The sequence below is a fragment of the Melanotaenia boesemani genome, chromosome 13 (genome assembly GCF_017639745.1).
Source record: "Melanotaenia boesemani isolate fMelBoe1 chromosome 13, fMelBoe1.pri, whole genome shotgun sequence".
Classification (NCBI taxonomy): domain Eukaryota; kingdom Metazoa; phylum Chordata; class Actinopteri; order Atheriniformes; family Melanotaeniidae; genus Melanotaenia; species Melanotaenia boesemani.
In genome coordinates, this window is record NC_055694.1 from 33,398,532 (window position 1) to 33,424,494 (window position 25,963).

Sequence of the window (25,963 nt, forward strand, 5' to 3'; positions counted from 1 at the left end):
GCTTTTGTTCGTTCCTTTAATCGAGCCCTACTCATAAAAAACAGCAACAAAAAAAACTTAAGGAATTTATTTGTTTATTTATTATTTTCAGGCAGGGGCAAGAAAACAAATGTTTAATTGTAGCTGCTTTTAGTGAAAGAATCAAACTGAAAACTATTTAATTCTGTGTTGCTACATTAGCTGTAGTCTTCAGTTGTAGCCTTTGTGCCAGTACGCTCCTACTGTTTGCAGCGGGTGGCCGGTCTGGACTGCAGGCATGACAGTTCAGCAGCTGGACTCTAACTGCAGAGCCATGCTGATCTAACACACGGGGAGGAGGTTTGTCATGAGCCCCGGTCATGAGCTGGGTCCAAGGTGGGACTGATCACCTTTGTTGCGCTTGTGTGTCCTGTTTGTAAGTACAGAGGTGGAGTTTGAGGTTGGAGCGAAAGAAAAAAAAATCACTCATCATAGACACATTTGATGCTGAGCTCATTTTTTGTAAAGCTGCTGTTTGTAAGCACACACATTTACCGCTGTAGTCCTCAGATCTGTTAGCAATCAAAGAGAAACAGAGCTGTCGGTTTAGCACAGATCACAGAACGGCTGAGAGAAAAAGACTACTGTCTTACTCATTTCAGCAAGACAGTAGTCTTTAAACTAAAGTCATCTGGATGGCAGCATGTACTGCTCAACAACACCAGCATCAGTGGTGTCCTCGCAGATCTATCAGTCGTCAGTGTAAAGACAATAAAATGTCCTGATTTCATATCTAATCTTATCTGTTAAAAGAACATTTATAATTAAAAATCTTTGATAAATGGAAGACGAAAATTTTAACAATTCAGCATCAAAGATGGCACCAGTATTTCTAAAAGAAGCTTTTAGGTTAGTGATGGAGCAGTGATGGAGCAGTGATGGAGCAGTGATGAGCGGTGAGGAGCGGTTTTATAGTGAGGAAGCTTTTTCCATCCAGGATTCTTAGTACTCCGTTTTGTTTTCCTTGGAGAGTCCAGCCCTGGTCCGTGCATACAGTAGCCTCTTATGTGACATGACAAGAACGCACACAGACTTTGTGAATATTTGAGGGTCCACCAGTCTACTGGGATTCACTGGAGGCCAGTACACAAATTCTGCCAAGTGTGTTTTTGGAAGACAGGCTGGTTTGTTGGACAAGACAAAGGTAGGGCAACTTTATTTATATTTCATATTTCAAACACAGGCAACCCAATGTGCTGCAACAGTAACAACCAGTCAATCAGACTTCATTTGTGTTGCACTTTTTATACAAATGTGAATGTAGCACAGAATAAAATAAAATTCAATTTAAATGATTAAGTGTTTTTAGTTGTTTTTTAAATCTCTTTTTCATTACATTATCCTTAAATAGAAAATACCAGTGTTACTGACTGGTAAACAAACTGGGGTTGCCATGCAGTTTTAGATTGTGATGGTTAAAGACTAAAAAGCTGAGTTCAGACCTGTGGTTTTTTTCTGCAGGGCTGTAAACTGAGGGTTAGAAATACATGTTTAAAACACAAAAAACAACCCCAGTGCTTCGACTTGACACGTCACTGATGGAGACCTTCATCAGCATCATTAATAATGCTGCTTCTGATCACAGTAATAAAAGTCGCACCAGTGAAACCAGAGTTAGCATCTCAGTAACTGTTACACTACAAGCAAATTCTCAAACAGGCCTGATCGTCATTCATGTCATTTACTCATATCATTATGTTTATCTTCTGCTCACCCAGTTATTACAAGTCAAAAAAAACCTTCTTTAAATTATTAGATTTTAACTACTGTTCCATATAAATATAGTTCTACTAGTGCTTTTTGGTAACAAGCTAAGGAACCACTGTGGTTGACATTAGAAACACCAAAAACCTTAAAGGAAACCCTCAGATCATAACAAAGAGGGACTAAAACATTTTAACAAGTTTTCATTTCACTTGTCTTAACTGGGATTCACTTCTCAGCTTTAATCTGTCATTGATGGACGCAGTGTAGCACGGGCCAAAGCAAGATCATCAGGTCTCCGTGATCACTGGCTCACCTTCAGAAAGATCAGAAACAAACGGCCAAACAAACGAATTAAAAGGCCAAGGCTGAAAATTATTTATCAATTACACGTGATGGGCTGAATGACCCCAAAAGGTTTTGGAAAGTTCTGGAGTGAGTGATCAATCCCAGTCATGTCTGGTTTTAATGCAAAGGAGAAATTTATTGTTATTGATAAATATGAGATAAATTATTTCAGTGAGAACTTGATGTGTTCGGGCTCTTCAAGAAAGGCTTCTGTTCCTGCAGCTTATAGCAAAGTTCCTGCTACATCAAGCCAGCGTTCCTTCACTTTCAAACCCTAATCGGTGACATTTATCCTGGTCGTGGAGAATCACTGTGGTTTTGTGATTTAGTGGATCCAGCTACACTGACTGCGCTCACAGGTGCTCTGCGTCTGACACGCTCCTGGTGTGAATCGACCCGCCGCAGAGGTCGGAACGAAACACGGACCCGGTGGAAACTGGGCTGAGCTCCACCACGGACCTGTGTTCATTCCTGATGCAGAGGGAGTGTTTTACCCTGTTCTCGGATGTCACATCACACCAATATTTAAACGCTGAGATGTAATAGTTATGTAGCACAATGTGCTCTCATATAGCAAAATTTGACACCTTAAACGTGCAAGTTCACGCGTGTCTGTTTTGGTTGCGCCACAACCAGCACATTTCCACTTCATGACTAAAAGCCATGCTCTCCCATACAAAATAATTAAATAACAAAATGCTGAGTTCTCCAAATCCCTAAAGGGATGTCTCCACTGCCTGTCAGCAGTAATCACACTGGAAGGTTCCCAGTGTGTCCACTTTAATGGGCAAGTGCAAGCAGGCTGCTTTAACTATTACAAGCACACAGCACAATGTAAAGAGACAGTTTTCTCACTAAAATTAGCCATCTGGGCTCTGACCTGCTTTCCATGGGCCCATTTGTTCTTAACAGCATGCATTCTGCAAGGTTATAATCCAATTTGTTGTTTTAAGGTTGTGACAAGACAACACAAGGTCAAACACAGATAAAAAATAAATTAAACATATTTTACCACATTGTGTACTCTGGTCAATAGCACCGTGGTCCTGAAAAGAAAAAGAAATAGGACATAATAGAAGATAGAAATCTGGCATCTAGGACATTTATGGTACTGTGCAAGAGTCTTAAGCTGTACCTCATTTCTTATATCACGCCAGGAAAAGACAAATTACTTGCAGCAATTTATCGAAACGTGAAAACATGAATGAAAATACAATATAAGAGGCAAAGACAACTTTTCGTTTCACGTTTTTCCACGTTAACCACACCCACCTCAAATTTCCAACAAATCACACAACTGGTCTCAGACGCCCAAAGTTCTGCTCAGCTGAGAAGAAGCCGCGAGAACCTTGAGAACAAAATGACGTCACTTTGTTCTTGCAGCCTGGAGAACAAGAACTGTGGGAACAGTACGAGATATCAGTAAATATCCTCAGCTGCTTTGATTAGTCAAAACACTTCTTATTTTTGTATTACTAAATATTTCAGAGTACTTGGCTTCTGTCGGCTAGGAGAAAACATTAGCCGTAAAAATTAATTCGCAACCCAACAACAAACTGAAAAACAAAGGAAAAAAGTTCTCAAAGCTTCTTAAACTGTTTGCAATGTAAACACAGTTACAAACATTTATACTTTTGAAAAAGAAGTCTAAACACATATAAACTATTTACATTTCACAAAAATTGTTGCTGTTCATGATTAACTGTCACCGAGAAAGTTCTAAGATCACACACATTTCTAACCCATGACTGCCCCTAACAACCCTACACTACCCTGTATGGACCTGCTGACTCAACACAACTTCCAGAGTGTAATGAAAGGCAGGAAGAGTAATTCTCTCTGGCCAGTCTAGTATCAGTACCCATGGACACCACCACCAGCAGGTGGCGGATGTATGGATATACGTTGATAGTTTCACAGATAGTTTCTATATTATTAAATATAGACACCATTAATTTAGTCTGTCTCATTGTAATGCATAGGTTGGCACTCAGTGTGGTTTTTTTTTTTTTTTTTTTTTTAACCTGTCTTGTCCAGCATCGTTGCAAACAGAATGATTGTCTGGCTGCTGTCTGGTGCTGGGCAATTTTACTCTATCAAGCAGGGATTTATACTACATGTATAAAGTCCCTCTTGATGAAAAACTTTATTAAATCAGACTCTTAATGCTGGACTCGACCGGAGGGGACAGAGAGAGAGAGAGAGAAAAGAAAGTAGAGAGAAGAGGGAGGGGAGAGAGAGGGACAGAAAGGGTGTGGGGAGTGCGGGTGGGGACTTGAAACATCATACAGAAGACCATGTAATCCATACTACTTACAACATATATAGCTACGATCATCCTAGCCAGTAGGTCATTACACAACTAGTTGATAATAGTAACAATAATAATAATAAGAGTAAGAGTAATAACAATAATAAGAACAGAAATAATTAAAAAAAGAAACAAAATATGATAATAGATATAAGTGAAACTGCTGTATTCAAGAACACGCGCAGAGAAACCTGTGTGGATGTGTTGGAGAACTCGACCACACGGCGACGCAAAGACTGTGTGGAGACGTTCAGGAAGGAGTGACCATGCAGAGTGATCATGCAGATGCCACCTCACTTGAACAGAGGCCAGAGTCAGGCCAGCGGTCCCGAGACCCAGGCCACCAGCCCCCCCGCAGGCAACAGATCCCGACCGGTCCACAGAGACGACCACTCGCCCGCCCAGGAAGGCAGCAGCAGGAGACCCCAGCAGGAGCCGCCCCGCGGACCCAGGGCACCGGCCCCGGCGGGCCGAGGCCAGCAGTCCCCGACCCCCCCAGGCACCGGCCGCCCGGGACAGACGGGGCAGAGGGCCCGGGCCCAGGAGCGCAGGGACACCCCCCCCCCCCACAGGCCGAGGGCCAGCACGCCACCCAGGGGGACCCGGCCCGCCCAGACGGCCACCACCAGAGGCCAGCCCCACACCCCAGCGCCCAGCCGCACACCCCGAGACACTCAGTGTGGTTTCAGACAATAACAAAGACTAGTTTTCTTTTTTTTTTCTTTCTTTCTTTCTTTCTTTCTTTCTTTCTTTCTTTCTTTCTTTAGCAGAGATCAGTGTTGAACTGGAGGGTCTGCTCTCTTTCTGTACTGGTTGGATGATCACTTTTACTGGCTTTACAAAAAAGGGCTGGGATAATTATAATACAACAAATGGTTTAATGACCACCAAGAACGTCGTAATTTTTGGCGTTTACCGAAGCTTTGCCACATTAAACGGGGTTTTTTTCCCCCCGTCGTTTTATTACAAACGCGCCAATAGAGTGGCGACTTTTGGCCCTTTTGGCTTGCCATAAGCGACACAGGTACCTGCGCGCGTGTCTAATGAGCAAAATGTTTTTACTTGTTGCGTCCATCGTGGGGCGTTTACGAGCTAACCACTCTGTAACAACGGTTAAAAAGTAGTTTAGAGTTTATTATAATGCCAGAAATGACGAGTTTTCACTTTGCACATCTTTGGGATATCAATGAGAATTCGTCGAAAATTAATATTTATTGCACCTGGTCTAAGGTGCCCAAGCGGAAGTTCAGTAAAGCCAATTTACTGTTTGAAAACGGCTTTTTTAAATATCTACATGGCAAATACGCGAATAAAGCCCAGCCCAGAGGCCACGGTGAGTAAAACGGTGACGACTTTCCTCCTTTTCCCTTTTGGTTCTTGAAATGACGCCATTCCAAACAACTTTAAGAAAGTCGGTGCTGGCAGACAGATTTCAGGCTTTTCTGCGTCACAGTTTCAGATCCATATTGGCTGTCAGATCATTTGGCCCCTAAATGACCCATGAAACATAAGCGAGTCATTGAACACGTTCCGGACAGTGTTCCTCGCGGAGCTTCTTCACGCACTTTGTTTTTATATTGAACAGTCACCGCCTCCGTTAACGGTAACGGATGTGGTGACAAGTCAAGTAAATTGGAGTAATGAGCGTGTCGGGGCGGAGGCTGAGCCCCCTCCATCTCTTTCTGCCCCGGTTTGCACGCCGACATGGAGCCCACGCGCCCTGGATTACTGCTTGTAATTGCAGGCCAGGCAGCACTCTGTGTAATTATAGACAACTCTGTGGGAAGAAAGGTAGCTTAAAGCAGGATTTAAACGTTTTTCAGGGGACAACATCCAAAATTAAAAGTGCTTTAAGCCTCGGAAACGGGCTGGTGATCTGGGAGAAAGGTTAAGGGTGCGAGATGTTCAGGAGGGAATAAGCTGCAGCTTTTCCAGGCAGATACTGCAGGTGATCTCTTTTTATATGACACTGTGATACTGCTGCCTATGGTGTAGGCAAGCACGTGCTTAAAGCAATTTTTCCTTGGCTGGCAAACCATGTCTGAGCTGTTAAAAAGATGCCTCAAATTCTGAGAGCAAAGATGCTCTAAATAGGAATGAAAGCTTCACTCAGCATTAATGAGATTGCAATGATGTGGAGGAAATGCACTTTAATAAATAGCTGTCTAACTTCATATTATAACTTGCCAGCAGCGTCGAGCATTAAAGACCACAAATGGCCTTTATCATATGTGTTCTTTTTTAATTTTCAATCCCTTAAATAAAAAATGGGGCAGACTGGTGGGCACTAACGGCATGTGGTAAAATGAGAACATTTAAGAAAGGGACAATGTCTCCCCATGTATTCACTGTAGGCAAAGTTTTGTCCATTAAAATGAAGTTTTTTACATCAGATATTACTGGATTTATAAAAATCTTTCAAAACTTCTCCTTTTTTTGCTTTAAGGAACCTTTAATTCACTCATAATCTTGAAAAATCTTCACAGTCGCACGTTTAGCCGTTTTTTCACAGAAGAAACAAAATGGAGGAATAAGAACAGCGTACATTTTATTGCTTTTACTAAAAGATGTAAACACAGTAGTTTATGGAGCATATATACACCATATATGCATGTATCGGCTAAATTCCCTTTTTTTAGTGTCATGTAAATGGGCTGTGTGTGTGTGTGTGTGTGTGTGTGTGTGCGCGTGTGTGTGGGTGGTCCGGTTAAATTCTCTGCTGGCATCGCTCGACCTGCACACAGAACCCCCATCAGCAGAGCATGCGTTATGTACTCTGCTGTCATTAAGTGCTTGGTGTTGTGGAATTAGGCAAATCAGGTTGTTTGGATGATACAGTTTCACTCAGAATGACCAGAAAACGCTTCAACATGCCGCTGATGCAGGAACCAAAGAAGAAGCAGAGAAGTGAGACCTGCTCTGACAGTCTGAGTGAAAGCAAGAGAGCAAGTCTGATACAACAACTTCAGGTAATCCAGCTTCAGGTAGAATAACTCCTACATGTCAATGCACAGCTAGACACAAATGAGTCTTTAGATTTAATCCAAAGCTCCATGTTTTTCATCTTTCAGGGAAAACAGTGAAACAACAAAGCCACTGTAGGGCTTGAAAAACGTTGAGGTGTCAGACAGCTTCCCTAATGTGCATGTGTGCTGGGACAAAGGTCTGACTAACCAGGTCCAGCTACAGCTGTAGTTTCTCCTTAAACGTAAATGTACAGCAAGTGCAAGTATGACGGGCATGTGACGGCATCAGACAGCATGTAAGACTGGTCTGATTCCACATGTTACATACAAAATGAGAATTTCAACTTTTCTCTGAGTCAACGTCACGTAGACATGGTGGAGACGACTTACTGGAGTTAATACTGAGCATCAGAATGAGGAAGAACGGGGATTTAAGTGGCTTTGAATGTGGTTGTTGGCCTGAGTATTTACAGGGATTTTCACCCACAACCATCTCTAGGGTTTCCAGAGAATGGTCTGAAGAAGAGAAAATATCCAGCGAGCAGCAGTTGTCTGGACCAGGATGTCTGGTTGATGTCAGAGGTCAGAGGAGAACGGGCAGACTGGTTGGAGAAGATAGAAAGACAACAGGAAGTCAGATAACTTTGATGTTATCGTGTCGATATGAAGCCAAATCTCTGAGGAATGTTTCCAACACCTTGTTGAATCTGACACCAAGAATTAAAGCCGTTCTGAAGGCAAAATGCTTTCACCCCAGCACAACTAAGGCGGGCCTGAAAGTATAAATATAGTTTACCATTACCTTTTAAATTCCTCGTTTTTATTGATTGGTGCCATGTCTTTACTCATGTCATGTGTGACGGCATTTGTTATGTTCTTCCATCTGATGCATCCAGCGTGGTTTCAGCTGTCCTGTCCTGTGTTATGATGATGTTTCCGGTGGCTGTAGAGATTGTTTGTTACTTTGTGGTGTTGCAGAAGATAATGAGACATGGTGCATCGCTGTCACCTTTAAAGTTGAAGTAATCTGACACTGAGGAGCGTGCTCCTCTTTTCTGCATCTAGCTGCATCCTCGCCGTTGTCACTGAGGCTTGCTGGCCGATGAGCAGGTGAGTGAACCAGCTACTGAGTCTACGTCTTTGTACATGTTGCTACTGCGACTGCGTAATGCAGTCCACGAGGAAAAGAGATGGGAGCAGAGATGCAGGGAAATATGCAAGTGAACTAGAATGAGATTGCATGTGTGTGTGAATCAAGGTGTTTCTCGTGCAGCCCTGGTTTGCAACGTGTTCCACATCCTTCCTCATCTCTTGGTAACTGCTGAATCCTTTAAGCAAAGCAGTCGCTCCTGTTGTCAGGATGTTGCATTGGTTTTGCTCGTGCACGTGGAGGTGCAGCTCTGTAATGCAGAACCATGTGCACATCTGCAGCTTTCTAATAAAACCATACGTTTCTATCAATGATGTAATTAAACCAGCGGTTATAAAATATCCAGATGGAACGTTATTTTAAATGAATGAATTAATTGTAGAATTGATCTCCTGGAACGTGGTGTCTTTAATGTGTGCAGAAATGATCGTTACTTGGTCGTCCCAGTGGCCTCGGGGCTGGAGTGCCGGGTCTACAGCCGGATCATTTCTAATGATAGATGACACGATGTACCCCCAGAAGTGAGTTTGTTATCATGGACGTGTGACATCCTCTTGATGTCTGTTATTGGCAGGAACCAGCTTCCTTAATGAGGTCTAATAAAAAAGTTTCTGCTGCCCACCTGATGATGATGATGAGGATGCAGCTGGTCACATTGCTTTATACAGTCGTTTTTTCTTTTTAACCTGAACCGACCTTTTATTCAGGAATGGGGTTTCTTGCCTTACATCGAACACTAATCTGAAAAGGTGAAACGTGTTTCTCTGCCCAGCCGCCAGTCAGTCAGCGTTGTGCTCGTTTTCTGAGGTAATGCTGCAGATTCGCCGCACCAGCAGCCACGAAGCTGCTCCCATCTCAGACTGTGGTTTCATTTTCCAGAGATCATGCAGCTTCTGTGGAGCAGAAAATCGACTGATTATGATCGTGCATGTGTGCAGTATTCTGACTTCTGCTGACTTGCTTCCAAACGTGGACTTTTCAGTATCTGTCAGACGCCCTGAGACACTCCATCACTTGGGCTTGTTAGTGCATCTGTGTGCAGTCACATTCAGCCGTCTGCAGCTTGTCAGGAAGGTGAGACCCTCACACCTGAAAGGTGTCGTCTTGTAGAGAAATCTGTTGTAGCTGCTCTGTATGCAGCTGAAGGTGTTGAAGCCAAAGGAGCGTGAGCACTAATGATATCATGACATTATTTTGTGTTTCAGTCTCACTTGGAAATGCCTGCTTCACTGGTGAAAATAGTTTGACATTCATGGACGGTGGCTTTTTTAATTAAATCTAATCTTACTTATCAGTGGCATGCCAGTAAAGATAAGATAAACCAAACTTTATTTCTGGAGCAAGCACCCAGGGTTAGTGTATTTTATATTTTGGAGGTATTAAGTCAGCTGGGCTGGACTAATTTGTTGCACTGTAATTTTTATTTAGGTGCACAAATAAAGAGATCTAAGGCATCAAAGGAAAGTGGCATTTTATAAGGTGTATCTACTGGATGGAGGAGAATCACCTCATATGACCGAGTGGAAAGGATCGAATGTGAGAACGGCTCTCCTGGCGTAGTTGGTCTTGGTGACAGTGCAGAAACATTTTGCAGAGGTTCAACGACAGAGAAATCCCTCAAGCTTTTGGTGCACCTTCAGTTTTTAAAGCAGCTCTACTAAACTCTGGCAGATTTTTGCCCTAACGAAGACTAATTCAGCATCCTTCTTCCTTCCAACCTAAACCCCGGCTGGATGGAAAAGTTTTCTCAAGCTCAAGATGCTGCAGGAAAATACAAACTCCAGGAATGTGCCTGATAAATGTCAGTGTGACATAAATGGAGTCAGAAGCAGAGTTTTAACACAACATAACTTTCCAACTTTAAACCTCCGTGCTTCTGACCCGTGCTCGTTCCTGGAGCTGGCATTGCCCTGCAGCTGAGGAACAGCCAAAGTTTAGTAGAGATGTTTTAAATTCCAGGTCTAAAGAGGACTCTAATGGTAGATTCATGTAAACTAGTGTTTTTCTTTTATCACAACACAAAAACAAAATTTCCAGTATCTTCACTGTTGATCAAAAACTCATAACTTAAAACTTTGTGCTCTAGAGCGTTTGACACGTGTAGGTTTGATGTCCACAGACAATTTGTAAGTTAAATTCACCAAAAGGCTTCTCTTCGTTGACAGTATTATAAGCAGTGTTGAATCTTATGATCATGTATGATTTCTGAGTTGTACAGAAACATCCAGCTCCCGTATGCATGCACGTATTGTCTGTTTGTGTGAAGCTCTCTGTGTTTTCCTGAGGATCAGTTAACTGACTGAGCAGAGACGAATCTAATGTGTGTGTTTAAAGAAAACCTTTTCCTTGTGTCTGACTGTAAAGCCAGCAGCTCGAGCTGTCAGCCCACTGGATCTCTTCCATATTCAGTATTTGTGTGGATGGAGACACGTGTGACACCGCTTGACGTGCTCAGCCTGCTGCATCCCTCCGATAGAAACTTCATCCTAGAAGAGGAGGAGGCTTTTGAGCCGATAATGTGGGAGAACGGTGTGGAGTTTTGAGTCTTTGCTGATGATGAAGTCAGGGAGGAAGAGTGTGCTCAATGTGACTCATGAAAGAGTTGCTTCCTGTGGAGGGCAGTGGGGACATCAGAGGTGTTGTCAGGATACCAAAATGATCACTTGGATGTGAAACTGCTGGAACTGTTCACACACTGATACCATGAAAATCAGTCAAATAGTCAGAAAAATTACCTCCTGTCATCTTCTGCTTGACTCCTTCAGGACCAGGGCTTCAGTAACACGGCTAACAGTCCCTGTTTGCATTTTCCTACGAACCTGCTGCTCTGTCAGCCTCTCAGGCTGGGTAGCGCCGTGCACGCTCCCCTGCTGTTACATGCTGATCTACCTCATGAAAACATGTGAAACTAGCAGCACTGATACCAGAGAGAATAATCCAGTTTCTGTCGGGTGTATCAGCAGCTTTCTCCTGTTGGTGTACATGACCTGTGGCCTCACCTGCTCCAAGCCTTCAGCTCTCATAACAGTTTTTATTAAGTGGTCTTTAAGCACAAACGATGCTTCAGCTTGTCAGCTGTCACGTCCCACCGGCCTTCCTCACTATTTTCTGTGGGTCAGTGCGTATCACTCAACACATTTAGTAAATCTCCTAGACCAGGATTACTGCTTCCTAGGGATTTAGGATTTCTGCCTGCCCAACACATGTTGCACAGTTACCTTTGTGTTGTTGGGCTTTCATGTCTGTCCTGCTTCTCAGCGCTGCAGACGTGTTTTTTCTGTGAGAAGAAGCCAGCAGGTTTGTGATGAAATGATGGCGCAGCCTGAAGACAGATTGTTGCTTTGAAAGCGTGCGGCTGCCTCGTGCTGCTTTTTGGGATGAAGGAATTTTGAGATCAGCATGCAGTAAGCAGGTTTGCTGTGGCAGGAGCGTTGCAGGGTTATTGACCAACTGTTGATGCCATTTGTAGACCAAGAGGATTTATTTATTTATTTTCTGAGGGCTTTTCTCAATATTCTTTAACTTGGGGACGAGACTCCTTCTTTTTTAAGTTGTGGGAAACGGAGGATTCCTCAGGAACATTTACTTTTTTCCCTGTCGCTGCATCGGTGCTTCAGCAAACCTCCAGGGTGGTCAGTTCCTTTGTACCTTAGGTGGCGGTAGTAAAACTCACGATGAGCGTATCAAAGAAAAGCAGCTTCCATCCCTTGGCCCCGGTGTCTTCGGTTCTGATGCGATCGGCTTCTGCAGGGGCCACCGGAGACAAACCGGGACCTCTGGCTAGAGGTGCTTTCTCCCTGGAGGACAAGGACAAACATAAGGGGGGGTCTCGATATGAAAGCCAGCCACAGTCCTCTCTGTCCCGCGTGGTGGAGGAGTTCTTCTGGATTGGAAGCAGCATTGTGGCGTTTTCCAAGTGGCGGCTCGGCTACATGGGTAAGCAAGGCCAGATGCATCTGGGTGAGGATGCTTTTAGAGTCTGGTGGGTCCGGTTTGTTGGGTAGTGCAGAGGCAGTAAAAGTTGTTTTGAGGGAATCAAACAGGAAGACAAAGGTTGAAATGGTCCAGATGCAGAAACAACTATTTGTTTCTGTGTAGGTCTGGAAATTAAACTTCAGTCTAGTCTGTTAAAATGACGATTCGACACAAACACTCCAGATATCTGTTTTTTTTTTTCTTTTTGTTTAATCCTCACTCTGTTAGTTGATATTCATAAGATGGAGGAGTTGCAGTCTAATTATACTAATATTAGTCTAGTATTCTATGAATATTTGATGAAAAAAAGGAGTTACCTGTCTGTAGCCTTTCTTTCCACAGCTGGTGTCATATCCACAGTACAAGACGAGGATGAGCTCATTAAACGATTCTAATTTCTGTTTATAAGCCAAACAAATGAAGGAAAACTCCTTTAGCTTTAGCGTCTTTAGCCCAGCTGTGTTCATGCCAGTGGATGAAGATGAATCAGGACTTCATATTTACACCTTCTGGCCTGTTAATAAAAAGTCAACGATCAAACACACAACAATGCTATCAGTAGATGAAAGAATGAACTGATCCAGTTTGTGTACGTGTTAGAGGGAAAGTCAGAACGTGGGTAAGTGATGACAGAAAGGTGAGTTTTTACCCGTCTTTGTGTTTGATGCCAGATCTCGACTTCTGTGTGTTCTAAAGGGCTTAGTTACACTGGAGTGAAATCTTTAACTTCAGCTTAGATCTGCATCAGTTTCTTTACGTTAAGAGCGAGTTGAACTCAGACGGTCTTCTGGGTAGATGTGGAAGCTGTGGCTGTTCTCGTCCAGCTGTCACAGGTTGATTCCATTTCTCAACTTTTTAATCAGTCTGTTTAAATTTTACACCCCAGCCGTGTAAATCTTCCTTATGTTTGCCTCGTCGGTGCCACCAGATGGGCCATCTGTAGCGTGGAATCACCTGTGTGTGTGTGTGTGTGTGTGTGTGTGTGTGTGTGTGTGTGTGTGTGTGTGTGTGTGTGTGTGTGGGGCTGTAACATATGGCCTGAGACAATCCCCCCCCCCGGCTTAACTTGGTGCCCTGATGGAGGAGGGATGCTATTGGCTTGGCACACATTGTGACGGTGGCAGTAGGTCAGCAGACACTCTGGTTATGTTGCCACGTCTGTCAGGTGACACACACACACACACACCTAGTTGGCCTCAGCTGTGTTTGGATGGAAAAGCGTTACCTGTGCCACCACCTGTTAGCTTTCTAATTTAACCTCTAACAAGCCCCAGCAGCCCCTCCAGCAGCAACGTTACAGGGTTGATGTTGGTCCACTCAGGAGGGCGACTCAACTTTACCCCTGCACATCCCGTCCAGGCCCAACATTTCAGAGCAAACTGTTGGTTTGGGAGGCTGGTTACGGGGTTACTGCACAAAGCATTATCATTATAATCTGAAACATCTCGTATAGGGATGGAAAGTTCTTTTAACTCCCACAAAAAGCAGCATATGAAGCGGTTGCCGCTCAGCAAACAACAAACGATGCTGCTGAAGAAACGCACGGATCATGTGTGTCATTTGGAAAATTTATTGTATTAAACACAACACTGACAAATAAATTCAATTTTTTTATTTAGATATTAGGAACCTTTATGGAAAAAAATAGAACCTGAAAGTGGGTAATTTTTAGTTTTCCTGAGGGTCTCAGGAGAGGAATTGTAGGGGGTTCAGCTTTCCCACACACCTCAAACCATGTAAATATCTTTAATCTACATCACTGCATCATAAATTTAATGGCATTGATCCAAATAAAAAGAAATGATCAAACTGATGCAGTATTGTGCTGATCTGGGGTTTACTGCGAACGGCAGGGACTCATCAGCATTTGATATGGTCTCATTTGGATCTTCAATCCAACTGAATCAAAACTTTGGCAGAATCTGTGCCATCGTTTTCCACACCACAGTATAATGTATTGATCTGGACTTTTTGTGCATGCTCTCTCTGGGTACTCCAGCTTCCCCCCACAGTCCGGAAACATGGTTGTTAGGCTGACTGGTGTTTGAGAATTCTCCCTGAGAGCGAGGGGTTGTTTGTCTCTCTGTGTTGGCCTTGCAACGGACTGGCAACCTGTCCGGGGTTAACAGCCGCTGGGATAGCCTGCAGCCCCTGAAACCAGCACTGGAATAAGCAAGTATAGACAATGGACTGATGGAGGAAATGCATCAGGTGTTACACACACTGAGTGGCAAAAAGACACTTGAATAAATTACCATGAAACGGAGAAAATAAGTTTAAAATGAGGATGATCTGTTTTAGTAAGAAGTCACGTTTTTGTTTTCACAAATGTCCATAAAGTAAAAAAAAGGAAGCCATATTGATCCATTGGCTGCTAAACCCAGACTCTTGACTCAGAGTTAACAGGTTAACAATAATAACTGCTCGGGAAGATTGGGGCTGCAGCAAACGATTATATGTGGATCTGCTGCAGATGTTGGGCAACACATTGTGTGATGGTAATTATTGTAGATATTAGAAATCATTAAAAAAAAAAAAAAAAATTAAACATTGCAGAAAATTATTTGAATTAATGATTTTTTGTAATCGAGTCAATTGAGTTTTTCAAGGACAGGGCTGGGCGATAGGGCAAAAGAAATTATCATGATATATTGTTTTATATGACCTCGATTTTTATCAATTTTTTTTTATATTACCAGTTTCTGCACTGAAAACTAAAGGAACTTGAGATTACCTAAATGTTCTACTAACATACAATGCAAATAAAAGCAAATTAAATAAGACAGAATCTCCATAAGTGGTGATAAAGTGTTTTTTGTGGATTCGGTTCACCACTGTGACAAGGCACCTACACGCCCAAAATCAGCTTCTCTGAGATAATGCCAAATTTGTATGTTTAAAATAGCACCAGTATTAACTTTCCATCCCTATGCAAGATTTTTCAACTTCTACTTTTCTGCTACTACTGCGTACAGAAGAAGCTGTGACAGAAGTAGCTGCTGCAGAAGTAGCTGCGTACACCAGTAGCTGCGTACACCAGTAGCTGCTGCAGAAGTAGCTGCGTACACCAGTAGCTGCTACAGAAGTAGCTGCGTACACCAGTAGCTGCTACAGAAGTAGCTGCGTACACCAGTAGCTGCTGCAGAAGTAGCTGCGTACACCAGTAGCTGCTGCAGAAGTAGCTGCGTACACCAGTAGCTGCTACAGAAGTAGTTGCGTACACCAGTAGCTGCTGCAGAAGTAGCTGCTGCAGAAGTAGCTGCGTACACCAGTAGCTGCTGCAGAAGTAGCTGCGTACACCAGTAGCTGCTACAGAAGTAGCTGCGTACACCAGTAGCTGCTACAGAAGTAGCTGCGACAGAAGTAGCTGCGTACAAAAGAAGCTGCGTACACCAGTAGCTGCTGCAGAAGTAGCTGCGTACACCAGTAGCTGCTGCAGAAGTAGCTGCGTACACCAGTAGCTGCTACAGAAGTAGTTGCGTACACCAGTAGCTGCTGCAGAAGTAGCTGCTGCAGAAGTAGCTGCGTACACCAGTAGCTGCTGCAGAAGTAGCTGCGTACACCAGTAGCTGCTACAGAAGTAGCTGCGTACACCAGTAGCTGCTACAGAAGTAGCTGCGACAGAAGTAGCTGCGTACAAAAGAAGCTGCGTACACCAGTAGCTGCTGCAGAAGTAGCTGCGTACAGAAGAAGCTGCGTACACCAGTAGCTGCTGCAGAAGTAGCTGCTACAGAAGTAGCTGCGTACACCAGTAGCTGCTGCAGAAGTAGCTGCGTACACCAGTAGCTTCTGCATAAGTAGCTGCTGCAGAAGTAGCTGCGTACAGAAGAAGCTGCGTACACCAGTAGCTGCTGCAGAAGTAGCTGCGTACACCTCTGCTACAGAAGTAGCTGCATACACCAGTAGCTGCTGCAGAAGTAGCTGCGTACAGAAGTAGCTGCGTACAGAAGTAGCTGCGTACAGTAGTAGCTGCGTACAGTAGTAGCTGCGTACAGTAGTAGCTGCTGCAGAAGTAGCTGCTGCAGAAGTAGCTGCGTACAGAAGTAGCTGCGTACAGTAGTAGCTGCGTACAGAAGTAGCTGCTACAGAAGTAGCTGGGTACACCAGTAGCTGCTGCAGAAGTAGCTGCGTACAGAAGTAGCTGCGTGCAGAAGTAGCTGCGTGCAGTAGTAGCTGCGTACAGAAGTAGCTGCGTACAGTAGTAGCTGCGTACAGAAGTAGCTGCTACAGAAGTAGCTGGGTACACCAGTAGCTGCTGCAGAAGTAGCTGCGTACAGAAGTAGCTGCGTGCAGAAGTAGCTGCGTACAGTAGTAGCTGCGTACAGAAGTAGCTGCGTACAGTAGTAGCTGCGTACAGAAGTAGCTGCTACAGAAGTAGCTGGGTACACCAGTAGCTGCTGCAGAAGTAGCTGCGTACAGAAGTAGCTGCGTGCAGAAGTAGCTGCGTACAGTAGTAGCTGCGTACAGAAGTAGCTGCGTACAGTAGTAGCTGCGTACAGAAGTAGCTGCTACAGAAGTAGCTGCGTACAGAAGTAGCTGCGTGCAGAAGTAGCTGCGTGCAGAAGTAGCTGCGTACAGAAGTAGCTGCGTACAGTAGTAGCTGCGTACACCAGTAGCTGCTACAGAAGTAGCTGCGTACAGAAGTAGCTGCGTACAGAAGTAGCTGCGTACAGAAGTAGCTGCGTACAGTAGTAGCTGCGTACAGTAGTAGCTGCGTACAGAAGTAGCTGCGTACAGAAGTAGCTGCTGCAGAAGTAGCTGCGTACAGAAGTAGCTGCTGCAGAAGTAGCTGCGTACAGTAGTAGCTGCGTACAGTAGTAGCTGCGTGCAGAAGTAGCTGCGTGCAGAAGTAGCTGCGTACAGTAGTAGCTGCGTACAGTAGTAGCTGCTACAGAAGTAGCTGCTACAGAAGTAGCTGCGTACAGAAGTAGCTGCGTACAGAAGTAGCTGCGTACAGTAGTAGCTGCTACAGAAGTAGCTGCGTACAGAAGTAGCTGCGTACAGAAGTAGCTGCGTACAGCAGTAGCTGCGTACACCAGTAGCTGCGTACACCAGTAGCTGCTACAGAAGTAGCTGCGTACAGAAGTAGCTGCTACAGAAGTAGCTGCGTACAGCAGTAGCTGCGTACACCAGTAGCTGCTACAGAAGTAGCTGCGTACAGAAGTAGCTGCGTACACCAGTAGCTGCTACAGAAGTAGCTGCGTACAGAAGTAGCTGCGTACAGCAGTAGCTCTGGAGATATCCAAACCACTACCACTCAGCCAATGTTGTGACCTCCTCTTCGGTGGATAACTCTAAAACATGTCTGGCATCTATTTTGCTGCCCTCAGCTCCACGTTTGGTCCTTCTGCTTGCTCAGCTTTAACTTCTCCAGCAACTTATGAAAGTGGAGCAGGAAAACGTCAGATAGGCTCACAGCTGATCACCATGATCAACCAGAAATGAATTGCAATCATTAGACACAATCATATGATCCCCCAGCCCTTTTAGTAAAATTAGACATAAAATGAGTTTTCTTCTTTTTGTGTGATCAGGCTCTGCTGTGTGTCTCTGCAGTGCACCGATTCTTTGTTTGGTCACAAGGATCCCTGTTGAGAGCAGTAGCCTTTATTTACTAAAGAAAGATCTTTAATAGCCATCCTCCCAATCCCACGACGAGGTGGTTTGTGTAAATTTAGCTGATGTAACTATCAGGCTCTAAATGAAACCATTTCCATATCACTAATATTCTTTGGTATGATTTCAACATCTTGAGTTTATCACAGATGCTCCAGATCTTCCCTGCAGACTCCTCGCAGTGCAAACATTTGTAGTAAGTCTAATTCTAATATTCCTCTAAACTCTCCAACTTATCATAGTTTTTAAATAAACTAAAAGAAGATTTGATCCTGCAGGGAACATGTATGCAAAGGATTTCACAGTTTTACAATTAATCGACATCTTTATGAAACAAACCAGTTGTAACTTGGTGCATATTTCCCAAATGACTCAAATATTTGGGAATTGTTAGTTTATCTTATTAATGAAGCCCACAGTCAGGTCCAGTGCCTGTTTTCATCCATTTTAACACCCAGCACTTCTCCCTATCCACACACACTCTTTAAATCTGATGTTGTAACTATGGCAACCAGCCCAGAGCCCCACCGGAGACTGTACAGGCTTTCAGTGCATCTTGTGCTCCACTTTTGTCTCTCTGCCTCTACAAACTGTTGTACATGTGTGTTCTGCCGCAGCGTCTCGCTGCTTTGATGAACAGTGTGTAACATCTGTAGTTTTGTTTTTTTTTTTTCTTTAGCGCTATCAAACTTACGGTTAATCCCCTCTTTTCTTTTTTTGCTCTGCAACAATCCGTCCTGGGTGTGCCTTTATGATGGAGCTTTTTCCCTTTTGTCCTTTTCTCCTCATTCATTCCCAGTTGAAGTTGATTTATCTAATAATGAATATTTTCTAGAGTTATTTTTTCTCTTTGAAGCACCTTGTATTCATTATTGTTGCGTCCGTGCTCCTGCTGTATGGGTCAGTTGACCAGCCACCATATGGCGTGCACAGTGAGCAACAGCACCATGCCCCTGTGACGCTGTCACTTCCAGTAAAGGTTAAGTTCACATAGCCGGATGCTGACAGACAGCAGTGTTGCTTTGTGCGGCCAAACACTTGACTGATGCTTAATGGAGATCAGCACCTTTTTCAGTCCAGGCTCAGTGACTTAACCCTACACAGATGGAGCAGACGGGGGTCCAATGCATTTCCTCCACCACCTGGGGCTAAATGACCGTTGGTCTGTGTGTTTTATTCTGTATGTTTGAATTTAAAGGCTTTGTATCACCCTTGGGTTAAGTCCATGAAGCTTGCTTGTTCTCAGTGAGCAGACCTTTGTGAAGTACAGTGGGAAGATATTTCACAGATTAAGCTTAGATCCCATGGGGGGCTTCAGAGGCTCAGCAAGCTGTATCACATGAGTGGACACGTTGTCCTTTTAGCCGCCTGGTAGACGAGCTTGAGCAGAGCGTGACCTCCTTCTGCTTTTTCATCTGCGAGGAAATAAGTTAAAGGAAACCACAAAGAAGAGTTTGAGTCAGTGGAGCTGCAGCAATCCTCTGACTGGTAGCCTTCTTCAAAATGTGTCACGATTCCCATTAAAGATGAGTAACAGTAGGATATTCTATCCATGTTCCTGTTTACATGTAACACAGCATAATCTGATTAATGATTAACGCCCACATTACGTCCTCCAACACCATTCAAAGCCTTAAACAACAGTAGTTTCTTCAAAGGAAGTGGGACATGGTGCAAGAAGGCTCAGATAGGGTAGACGTTAACATTTAGTCAAACCTGAATTTATTTCTCTGAACTAAAGTGGATGCTGCCCTGATTTAAGGATGGGCTAAAAATGCTCCATGTTGATTCAAGACCAATGAACAGCCCAACATTTTTGCCACGGATGCATCCTATTGCACCAGTTTTCTTAGTAAGCAGATATTACCAGATAAATGCACATTTTCATGAAGCTGCTTACTTTCAGGTTTGCCTTCATTCGGAACCTGAAGAAAAACAACTTATTAATGTTTAGGTGATTCAACTAGTGTACGAGCTACAGAGTTAAATTAATATTTCATTTATACTTTTTTTTTTAAATACAAATGTAGCACTTCTCCAGTGCAGGTTAATATTCAGTGGTGAGAGAAGGAAGGAAAAAGGTTCAGGATTCCAGTATCAGGGATATAATTCCCATAATAATTTCCCTCAAGGTTGCAGGATGTCCCACACCATGATGAGATTCGGGTTGTCCACCCAGGTAAATTAGTGACTTCTCAAACAGGGCTGCAATGATTAATATTCGACAATTAATAGTTGACAATAAAAATAGTCGATAACGAATTTAGCCGTCGACTATTGTCGGCAAAAAAAAAACAAACAAATAAAAAGTACAGAGTGAGACATCTTCTAATCCTATCTCTGCTGAGAGATGCACAATGCACATGCGCAAAGAAGGGAAAAAATACAGAGTGAGACATCGTCTTTTTTTTTTTATCTTTGCTGAAAGTTGCACATGTACAACAAAGTCCGCTAGGGAAAAATATGGTTTTATTTCTTTCAACCCAAACTAATGAAATCTGTTGGTGTAGAGCAGGGCTCTTTACTGCTGGCCCTCCAGAGCTACTGTCCTGCCGGTTTTAGGTGCCTTCAGAGCGGCTGATTTCTGATTCCAGTCCCAGGTTGTTTTTTTGAAAAGTTCGGTTCATTTGCAGAGGTGTGAAACTGCAAACAAACTCTGATGCAGTTCAAAGACACAAACTCTGGTCTGCCTACAACTGTTGGTCTCTGTTTGCTTCAAGTAAACCACGGTACCAAGGATGTAACACAGGGCATTGTGGGTAAAAGCAACCCAAACATACACACGTAATGACATTAGCGGCGAGAAACATCTTGGGGAGAGAAGAGGACAAACGCGGTAAAAGTTTACATAAGATCAGTCCAAGACCACTATGATCTGATGCAGCTCCATGTTTTACTGAGGTGGTTGAAGCAGAAGTTTTCCTGCATTAACCAATAGATGAACCAGTTTTCCTCCTTGTTCCTTTATCTTCTCCTTTTTGATGCATCACCACCTCTGGGAATACATTCTTTAAAAAGAATCTTGCCCCAGGCCCTGGTTGCGGTGGCCTCAGCCCTGCGTCGAGGCCCTGGTTGCGGTGGCCTCAGCCCTGCGTCGAGGCCCTGGTTGCGGTGGCCTCAGCCCTGCGTCGAGGCCCTGGTTGCGGTGGCCTCAGCCCTGCGTCGAGGCCCTGGTTGCGGTGGCCTCAGCCCTGCGTCGAGGCCCTGGTTGCGGTGGCCTCAGCCCTGCTGCGTCGAGGCCCTGGTTGCCGTGGCCTCAGCCCTGCGTCGAGGCCCTGGTTGCGGTGGCCTCAGCCCTGCGTCGAGGCCCTGGTTGCGGTGGCCTCAGCCCTGCTGCGTCGAGGCCCTGGTTGCGGTGGCCTCAGCCCTGCGTCGAGGCCCTGGTTGCGGTGGCCTCAGCCCTGCGTCGAGGCCCTGGTTGCGGTGGCCTCAGCCCTGCTGCGTCGAGGCCCTGGTTGCCGTGGCCTCAGCCCTGCGTTGAGGCCCTGGTTGCCGTGACCTCAGCCCTGTGCTTCTTGTCTTTTCAGCTGTTTGTGTGTTGGGGGTGCAGCTGTCATGTTATCTGCGAGTGTTGTGCCTAAGTAACTCCCTGTGTGATAATTAGACTTGATTGCAGTTTGCAGCTAATTTTTAAAATCTATTGAGGATAAATAGCAAGCAGCCAGAGCAAGGCTTATTGGTGTAATGCATATTCATATTCTAGTATTTTAATTGAATGTCTGAGTTTATCTGACTAACAGTGAGCATCTCTGCCTCCAGGATGAGATCTGGTTGTGGACAGGTGTAACGCCGGCAGGATACTTTGCTAGAAAGTGCTCAGCTGAGAAGGAACGAGCCTCCTATATTGGTGTTGGAGATAGTTTTAAGCAGTGGGCCTTTATGACCTGAGAGGCTGCAGAGTCGGGATGCTCTCACTCCAGCTAAGCTGTGGCAGCAGCTCATTTCATGGATTACTGCCCCTCTTCATCTGAAGTGCAGATCCTTAGATCTGTTACAGCCACTGGGCTTCAGGCACTGCAGGAAGACCACAGCTACACAACTCATGCTTCCATAAAAATAGTTAAAGCTGTAGTTTTATAGTTAAAGATCACTTGTTTCCTTTTCTTCCTTCTTTCCCAGAAAAGTCACTAAAAGAAGTGACGACAAAGTAATGAAAAACCTTCAAGAGATATCTTTAGATTTTCTAGAAGATTATTACCAGGAGGATGCTGACTGGATGCAGGGCTGGATGATGGTGTGGAAATTTTGTTCTACAGATCAAAATCCACGTGTATCAGAGGCTGCTGTTGGCATCTGTGGATGGTTATTTTATTTATTTTTTCTTTTCCTAGTGATGCTTCAGTATAAACCGACTTTAGTTTCGATTACAGCACACATTCATTACCTCAGAAAGCTCACGCGCTGTCACATTCATGTCCGTCTTGCTTCAGTTTGTCATCAAGATTTTGTCCTAATGATGGAGAATTGAACCACTGCATGATGGTTTCTTTCCTGTTTGCTCAGTGGCTTCCATAACACGGATTTTTGCTTTGGTCCAGCTTTGGTCCAGCAGTGATCATTGACCAAAGAACCTTTAATGATTTTCTTGTGGACTCGAGCAGGAATAATGCAACATGGTTGTGGTAACAGTATTTTTTATGGAAGCATGAGTTGCACCATTACTGACTTCACCTGTCCTTCATATTCAGTAAAAATTAGTTTTTTTTTTCTTTTTTGTAATCTGTTGCATTAGAAAATAAATGCTTTTCACCATCAGAGGTTTCTGTCAACACACTGATGAGGAATGATTTTAATTTAGCTGTAAAGTTCTCAGACAGAATATGAAAACAGGTTTTAAAAATCGGTGAAATGTTAAACTCCCTCAGCAGAGACATTACAGCTCTATTATTTGTTCATATAACTTCAGGATCGTCTGTATTTTCTGATTTCATTGATCAAAAAGACTACTTTGATGTCACTTTTCAGATTTTTATTCTGTTTTAGGTCCTGGTGTTTTGTGTGTGTTATCACGCCTTCATGTGGAATCAATAGGAATAATGAAGAGCTGCGCTGTGAGCGCTGTGGTGGCTGCAGTATTGATCCTTCCACAAAGGCTGGTTGTCCTTTCTGTGTGAGTCCACAGGAGATAAAAAGGCCATGCAGTCTTTTCCATCAGAGACGTACCATCTGCTTCAGCAGCTTTAAAAACACCTGCTCACTCTCTGCATTAGTTCACACGCAACCACAGACATGTATGACCTCACTTCTGTCTGCACAACTTCCATTTTTAAGATTCTTAAGATTGTATTTGAACGTGACATAGCTTGACCCGTTACCAGGTCGTTTTCTCAGGCTGAGACCAAACATGGCTTCCTGTAAGGCAGGATCACTAGCTCGGAAAGATCAGGTTCACCTCTGGATTGCTAGTGTCATGAAGCTGAGCTTTTGGTCCTGATGGACCACAGCATCCTGCCAGTGGGGGGAGAGATGAAAAGTTTGAGGATGGGATGGGACAGCTCAGCTGTGGTCTTTCCTGCCGGCCTCAGAGTCTTGAAGAAGAACAGGTCAAAGCGAGGGCAGATGGCAGCCGGTCGCTTCCTCAGCCGACGGCTCCTATGAAGAATCTACGTCAGGGATAGGCAGCTTCCTTCCCTGAGAGCCACAGCCATGCAGGTTTTAAAATGTTTCCCTGCACCAACACACCCGATTCAAATGAAATGTCTCTCTTACTGATCTGATTCAGGTGTGCTGCAGCAGGAATGAGTCAAAACCTGCAGGACTGCAGCGCTTAAGGACCGACTCCATCCCTGAGCTAGGCTACGATGGAGTGAAACAGCCAGTTGTGGCTTGTTCACGCTAAACACATGTAGCCGCAACGCTATAAAAACACCCGAATTTCTACTTACAGGAGCAGAAAAATGCAGTAATGAAGGCCAAAAATATAGGCTAATGATCAATTACATTTATTTAGGTTAATTGTATAGCTCCTATGTGGTCATTTACAGCTATTTTATTCTTTTTTTGCATTTTAATTCTTGTTCTGTTTTTATGTTTGTTTTTATCAGCTGTTGTTTTTATAGTGCTTTAGAAAAAATGGTATGTTATCATATTCACGCCTTAGAAGTGAAAACTATTGTAGCTTTCTGAAAAAAAGTGATCCCGTGTTGCTGACAATTTATCCGCTGGTTGGCTGCAACCACTCCAAAATAAAAACTTCTGCAAGCAGATGCCAACAGCTGTTAGATCTGCTCTGAGTCGACTCCCTCCATCCTCTCCCACACACACAAATGGAAAACAAGAACAGAACCAAGGGGGGTTCAAAGCGGTTGTACTTAAAGCACCCAAAATGGCCCTGCCCACAGTCACTGTTTTACAAACCTTTAGGTAATGTTCATCCTCTGAGTATGGAGACAAAAATGAATAAATATATCCAGGAACATTTATCTCAAAATAAAGTCTGAACTTTAATTCCTTAATTTTCAAAAAAAGGAGAAAAGGGGTAAAACAAAACTTTGTGTGTGGAGCTTTCTGTGTGTGTGGAGCTTGGTGTGTGGAGCTTTCTGTGTGTGTGTGTGTGTGTGTGTGTGTGTGTGTGTGTGTGTGTGTGTGGAGCTTTCTGTGTGGAGCTTGGTGTGTGGAGCTTTCTGTGTGTGTGTGTGTGGAGCTTTCTGTGTGGAGCTTGGTGTGTGTGTGGAACTTGGTGTGTGGAGCTTTCTGTGTGTGTGTGTGTGTGTGGAGTAGGTGACGCTTTGATTAGCCTGTGACAGCTGATCAGACTGGAACCTCCGGGTATCTACATTCCCAGCAGGTTTTAATTAGCCAGTCTCAGCAGGTGTTTGTTGTTTGGCTAACTCTGCGCTCGCTGTGCTGTTGTGGACTTGTGGAGTTTGTTGATACTTCTCTGGGCAGGAATTCGATATCAGAGGTCAGGAGAACAGCGCTGAACTACATTAATGATACCCTGGGGCTGGGTCATCTGCAGCGAGGCAAATCAATGCTCAGCCAGAGCGATGCACCACTGCTGCTCTGTCTCACTACAAGCTGAATTATTTTTAAATGAAGTGAACAGTCAAAGTTTCTTATCTTGCCTTGTTCATTTTTCTTCTCACCGGACTCTGCAGGTGTTTGAGATTAAAGTGATTTGCACTACTAGCCTCCCCGACAGGATTTCATGTAAAAAATACATTTAAAAAAAAATGTTTTTAAATAAATATTTAAATGAATGTATTAAATTCTTAAATCTTCCATGATGGAGGTTTGAATTGCCATCATTAGCAGAACAATGTTTTCCTTAGTGTTACCTTGAATGCAGCATTGCTCCTCATGTGTCAGCAACCTTCTTAACTTGTTAACCTGTTAACATGTGCATGCTGAGGTGGCCTAATTCCCAGCATGTTGCAGGAAAGTGGTTTGATACGATCTGGCAGACACTTGGTAATTGATAATCAGGGTGTGTGACGGCAGCACAGAGACATGGCGGATTACCACACGTTATCTTCCTGCACACCCAGCGCTGTCTGCACGTCATTCAGGATTTTGGCTAAACTGACTGAAATCAGCTCTCTGAGTGTTTTGGTCACAATATAAACGTCACACTTTGCAGAGAGCGTCTGGTTTGTGTTTGTACTTTCTTCTTCTTGGTCTGTCATACCCTGCAGTATGAAGAAGGGTTCTATTAAATGGCTTTTCATGGTGAAATATTCTTCCCTTGCTTTCTCTCCTCCCACGAGACAAGCAAAGTCCTGTCAGCTCAGACAGCAGATCCAATGCTTTCACTCTGCAACCTTGTGTGTTCATGCTAGTTTGTACGTAAATAACTATGTTGCATGAAATCCTGAATGGATTTTTGTGAAATAACACCAGTATATGTATATTTTTGTCTCACTCTGAGTTGCA

The 25,963-nt window shown here is 43.9% G+C and overlaps 1 protein-coding gene across 11 annotated transcripts in view; it reads left to right on the forward strand.

Annotated features, from left to right (window-relative positions):
• plch2a (phospholipase C, eta 2a) overlaps nucleotides 1–25,963 on the forward strand; it is a 236,502-nt gene that overhangs the window by 148,537 nt on the left and 62,002 nt on the right. For 3 of the 11 annotated variants that reach the window (XM_042003056.1, XM_042003057.1, XM_042003058.1), the window contains exon 1: nucleotides 5,405–5,714. The exons of 4 other annotated variants lie outside the window; for them this stretch is intronic. In XM_042003056.1, the coding sequence (XP_041858990.1) occupies nucleotides 5,522–5,714 (193 nt within the window). In that variant the 5' untranslated portion in view covers nucleotides 5,405–5,521. Of the gene's footprint in view, nucleotides 1–5,400; nucleotides 5,715–25,963 lie in introns of those variants that run through there. 4 more of the 11 variants (XM_042003064.1, XM_042003065.1, XM_042003055.1 and 1 more) reach the window with 2 other exon arrangements.